We start from the raw sequence: 6,000 nt of genomic DNA, 5'->3' as shown, positions 1-6,000 counted from the left end.
CATTGTAATTTTGGAGGACAAACAGGAAGATAATTTAATAATGAAATGTAAATACACCAACCATTCTTCACCTCAATGAAAACAAACCCTCACACGTGGAATCCATCTTCAATACTTCAGGAGTTGATTACAGCATGGAAAAGAAATCTTTGCATAGTTCTCAACTGAGTAATGCTTCCTCATGTATAAGGTCAATTCTAAAGAGCATATTACGTGAATCTATTTATCAAATTTGCGACTCTACCTGGAGATATATATTTGATAATCAATTTTATTCCTAGGTACTATGGCAGACTTTGTGAACACCGAATTCAATAAGAGAATAAAAGCAGAAGTCCAGTTAAAACCAGCAGAATGTTAAAGTCCATATTATCATTAAGAGCAGTTAAGGGAGTGAAATAGAATAGAAGAGACCCCAAAGGAAAACTGTTTCACTTTTTCTATGTAAAACATCACGTAAATGAACATAGTCAACAAGTGTAGTTTGCTATATTTGAGTTATACAACTCATGAAGACTCTTTAGTAACACAAATGAGAATTCTAAAGATGATGTGGCCATTTGAGAAGAAATTATTTTATTTTTATTTTTTAGGGCTCTGGTTTCACTGTATTTACTATAAAATGCACTAATGATAGAATGGAGGATGGACAAGGCTGTGAAAGCATCCATCACAGAGTAACTTGACAGATTGGACTCTAGCTGGGCTTTAAGGAACTGATTCTATTCTGGCTGTAGGTAAACGCACATAATTAAGTTTCACAGTTATAAAATTATCACTCTGAATTGAGGATTCAGAGCCATTTTGTTGTAGACGTAATTCCATCTACAGATGCTAACTTTAAATTTAGAGAAGAAAAACACTCACTACATTTATATGATGGGTTGGGTTTCTTATACGTTTCCTAAATCCCCCTATTTTTTTTCTTTTGATGCAATTTATAGCTGTGGTAAGAAAAGTACCACAGCCCTGACTCAGACATGGTCTTTAGCTTCAGAAAGTCCATCAGTCCTGTAGTTGGCGGTCACTGCTAAATCTGTTGCCTGCAGAGCCTTCAGAGCTCTGGGTTTGCCAAGTAGTGTGTTCACCATTTCAGCTCTGCCCGCATATAGAACATGAATCATGCAGTTCTAACCATGGCACAATACAACGGCTCTGAAAGATGTGGCTGCAGGGTAACTGCCGACTTCCTCTTCAACTGTGTAATCTTCTTTGCATACCGAACACTCTAAATAAATATCGACTTGCTCCTGAGTTACTGTCACTGTTGGAAGAGATGTGATCTTCTCCTTGGCAGCTCGTGGAGGCCTTTTGTTTTCCAGTTGTCTTAAAAGCTACCTTATGATGGCATCAAGCCCTGTGTGAACTCCCAGGCATAGTCCCCAGGGCTGGAGTGCAGCATCCCCCTCCAGGAAAAAGGGTGTGGGGTCCCAGGAACTGCAGAATTTGCAAAGACTCCAGCAAAGAACTGTTGTATTATTCTTTCCATAGCTGGAGATCTACCGGGATGAGTACTTCTTTGCAATCTATATCTCCCAATCATTGGCAACCTTGAAGGCCGATTTGGTCCCGAGAGTCAGTGTGAGTTTGGTGACCTCTCTCATTGGCTCTATTATTTTAGTCCAGTAGATTGCTACTTAGAAATTGTCTAAAATCCTGTATAATCATACTGAGGTTCACATTGCACCAGAACTCTGCAAAATGTGTTATTTCATATATGGCTGCCACCATCACCAAAAAAGCTGGAATCATCTGTCACTTCTTCAATTAAGCCTGAATCATATCTGGGATGATACTTATTCTGGGAATTTGAGGCTGATCTTGCCCTTCCAAAAGTGGCAGAGAAACCAGTGTTTGGCGGTAGCAGTCTCAGAGATCACCTCTGCTGCCTCTGCCACCGCTTCCTCAGTGTGCACATCTGTCTTTCAGGAGTCGGCATCCATTACAGGAGTCATCCCGGCATAGAGAGGCAGGAGATCAAAGAGGAAATACAGTAGATAGTGACCACAAGGCCATCTTCCAACACCAAAGATGCACAGGGCAGAAGAAACTATTTTTAAGATCCATATGTCTTCAAACGATAAATGGAATTCTCCAAATATTCTTGGTTTAAATCTGGGAAATAGTTTGTGAGACTGGGAAAATGGACAAAGAGAGAAAATATCTATACATCAGAGCAGAAAGCATGATAAACAATTACTTACATTTGTATAGAGAAGGTGGAAAACTAAATGGAAATTCCAGCAAATAAATAAAGGAGGCATATTCTATTTTCACAATTTTCTGGTTCCAAGACTTTTAGCCCTCCAAACACAGAAAGTTCTTCAGCCCCAGAACAGTTGTCCCTTTTCTAGCTGCCATCCCACAGAATCTTTTCAGAGCCCCCTTTATGTCTTTGTTCCTGAGACTGTAGATGAAGGGGTTCAGCATGGGTGTGACCACAGCATACGTCACCGAAGCTACTGCACCTGAATGCGAGATTTGGGTAGCAGCAGAGCTGAGGTACACTCCTACACCTGTACAATAAAATAAGAAGACAATAGAGAGGTGAGAAACACAGGTAGAAAATGCTTTATACTTCCCCTGAGCTGATGACATTCCACGTATGCAAGAAACAATCTTAGAGTAAGAGTAAAGGATGCCAGCAAAAGGAACACCAGCCAGCAGCACGGCTGACAAATATATCACCAGGTTATTTAGAAAGGTGTCAGAACAGGCAAGTTGGATCATCTCATTGATTTCACAGAAAAAGTGGGGGATTTTCAAGACTGTACAGAAAGATAGTCGCAACATCATCAAGCTTTGTAACAAGGAATACAGGACACTCATGATCCAGGACACCAGAAGCAGCAATCCACAGAATCGGAGGTTCATGATGACTGTGTAGTGCAGGGGGTGACAGATGGCCACAAAGCGGTCATAGGCCATCACCGTCAGAAGGAAGTCGTCCAATGCTCCAAAGAGTATAAAAAAGCACATCTGTGTAATGCAGCATTTATAGGTTATGACTTGGCTCTGTGTTTGTATGTTCACCAGCATCTTTGGGATAGTGGTGGAGGTGAAACAGATGTCCACCAAGGACAGGTTGGAGAGGAAGAAGTACATAGGTGTGTGGAGGTGGGAGTCTGAGCTGACAGCCAGGATGATGAGCAGGTTTCCAAAGATGGTGATCAGGTACATGGAGAGGAAGAGCCCAAATATGAGAGGCTGCCGTTCTGGTTCATCTGAAAATCCCAGGAGAAGAAATTCTAAAATTTGTGTACCATTCCCTTGTTCCATGTGGTGGAGATGATGACTGAAAATGAAAAAAAATAAGATGATTAATTTTTATCCATCAGTATTACTAACATGTGAAATGCTACAATATATATTTTAACCGTAAAATGTATATATGACATATATATGGTTTTGTAGAGATTCGATCTCCTTTGAGTAAGGTCATGTGACATCTCTAATTGCAAATTACTGCCGTCCTCTTAGCAATTTGCCAAATTAATCATTTTTATATTGGTTTAATGAGAAATTCTTTTACACACTGAGGAATAAATGCTGAGTCCTGGCCATTTTCTAGACAATGAGCACAGGGTGCTGAAAAACAGAAGTCCCTATAATCCAAACATGGAGAAGGAATATAAGAAAGTGAAAAATCATACACGATGTTAGATGGTGCCTGTGCTTTGAATAAAAGAAAGTATGTGTACAAGTTCGTAGATGTGTGTGTCATTATCAATAGAATTGATAAAGACTTGAAACAAGGTGCTACTTGAGCAGAGACCTTAAGGGAGATGCAGAAAAGACAGGAAGATTTTGGGGAAGGGTGTAGCCTGCGTGGGAAAGAGCCAGTGCAAAGGTCCTGAGTTGGGCACTTGCCTCAAGTAAACGTGCTCAAAAGGAAGCCGTGTGGTGAGGGGAATGAGAAAGAAGGAGATGATAAGGATGCTGTCAGAGAGTGGAGGAATGAGATGGCCTGTCTGCTTCAGATGAAACTTCAAGACCCTTCAAGACCCAGGGTTCACTCAATTACATATTGTTCCTTAAACTTTATTATCTTTGCAAGGCATCCTGTGAGGAGTGATGTCTTCTTTATTTCCATCTTTTGATTGACATTCTGGATGTGTATTTTAAAGAACACATTTCAGAGAATATGAGCTAGGTACCCCTGCCCTGAGAAGTCAAGAAATGCTCAGCTACACGAAAAACACACACTCACACCCACCTCCTGGGTCATCTTAATACTATCTTATACTCACCCCCAGACACAATAATGATGAAACAAGTAATACAAGGCAAGATAATATCAGATTATCCCCCTACAGATTATTGAATAAGTTCCGAAGTCCATTGATAAGCCTTCAAATCGACATGTAAAACTGAGACTCCATTGTCATATAACTATTTTCCGCCCTTATTTTAAAATTAGATAAATAAGAGGGGATTAAATAATGAAAGATAGAGGAGAGAGAAACAGAGAGACAGAGAAGAGGAAGAGACAGAGACAGAGACAGAGACAGAGACAGAGACAGATCTAATAATCTCGGTGGTCCCTGAGAGAGTGTGATGAGGAGAAAGCATCCTTAGTTGGTACCATGCCCACCACAGTTGTTTTGCCGTATGCCCAGAATTATCAATAAGGTAGCAAATAACTATTTATTCAAAACAGAAAACAGAAATTTCTTTATGTGTCAAGATATCTCACAGATCAAACATATTACTAGAAAATTTGCAAAGAATAAACCTACAATTTAGAAAAGGAAATATGCAATGTATAGAAAAAAAGCAGAGATTTTTACAGCTGAAATGAGACATTAGTAAATAACATTAAGTGCAAAGTCTTGGAAATTTGAAAACTCGGTTTTGTTTCTGAGATCTACCACCACTTAGTTTTTTCAATGAGAGACAGCTGAACATTCCAAATGCTAAATCCTAAACCAAATAGTATAGAAAGTGATATCAATTTAGAACGATGTCAGGTTTGAACAATATATGTAACAAACTTAGCAAAGTTAATCATCTGTTGTCTGTTGGCAAATAAATGATGACCACTATGATGAGACGAGACAGATTATTTTTTTTCTGCATCTTATGTCTCCATTACTTCTCCACCTCTAGGACCTCAATTGCACAGCCATATTTTATTGTCACCTCTCCCATCTTCTAAGGGCTGGAAATCCTCTAGACAGAAATCACATTGACCGACGAAGATCTCTTTATATTGAAAACTGTTCAGAAGACTCCCGAATTAAACTCCATCCCAGTGATTCCTCAAAGAAGAGAGAAGTCAAATTTTGTAGCTTCAAACACAAGGCTCATGTCTTGTGACCTTTTCACCCCTTTCACCCACAGAGAGCCCTGCCCGCCCATGCTCACACTAATCTCCCAAACGTTGAACTTGACTCCCAGCTTCTCCTGGCACCACAGCTACAAAGCTCAGAGCCTTTACACTCATGCTTCCTTCTGCTTGCAGTCACCCCACGAGACATTTTGGAACTTTTCAAACCCTCTCCATTCTCCAAATACCAAGTCCTCTTCAGATTGCCTGCATCTTCTCCTTCTTTTCTTTTTGTGAACGTTAGTTGAGTCTTTTCTTTTTCTGAACGTTATCACAGGAATAATACTTTCTCATCAAGTTACTTACATATTAGGATACCCATGGTATAATTTTTATTTATTTCTCTGTCTTTTCTCCCTGCTACACAGTGAGTGCAGTGAGGCATGTAGCATGTTAAACAAATCATCACCTTCCCACCAGACTTAGCTGAGTTGAAAACAGTAGCTGAATAAATAATCACTCCACAGAAGGATGAGAGAACATTCTCAGAGAAATTGCTGATGATGAGAGAAGGAAGAGAAGGAGGCCACACTGACGTGGCTGTGGGGGCCGTGCCAGGGGAATGTTTTCTACATTCTATATCAGGACGCAGTAGAGTAACAATTTATAGTTTGCAAGAATTAACTAGAATAGAATCAAAAAGCCATAAGAGAAAATATGAGAGTGCATGA

General features: G+C 39.9%; 1 protein-coding gene and 1 pseudogene across 1 annotated transcript; both read right to left on the bottom strand.

Moving 5' to 3' along the window:
- Positions 1 to 993: 993 nt before the first annotated feature.
- Positions 994 to 2,016, bottom strand: LOC120592382 (E3 ubiquitin-protein ligase RNF115-like; annotated as a pseudogene).
- Positions 2,017 to 2,219: 203 nt separating this feature from the next.
- On the bottom strand, positions 2,220 to 3,279 carry LOC120592374 (olfactory receptor-like protein OLF4). Its single transcript, XM_039849994.1, has one exon. It carries the CDS (start codon positions 3,277 to 3,279, stop codon positions 2,299 to 2,301), a length of 981 nt encoding a protein of 326 aa, XP_039705928.1. The 3' UTR covers positions 2,220 to 2,298.
- Positions 3,280 to 6,000: the final 2,721 nt, after the last annotated feature.

Source organism: Pteropus medius, unplaced genomic scaffold (genome assembly GCF_902729225.1).
Source record: "Pteropus medius unplaced genomic scaffold, Ma_sr-lr_union100, whole genome shotgun sequence".
NCBI classification, from domain to species: domain Eukaryota; kingdom Metazoa; phylum Chordata; class Mammalia; order Chiroptera; family Pteropodidae; genus Pteropus; species Pteropus medius.
Note: the sequence above shows the minus strand (reverse complement) of the source record. Positions and strands in the feature narration are given on the sequence as shown.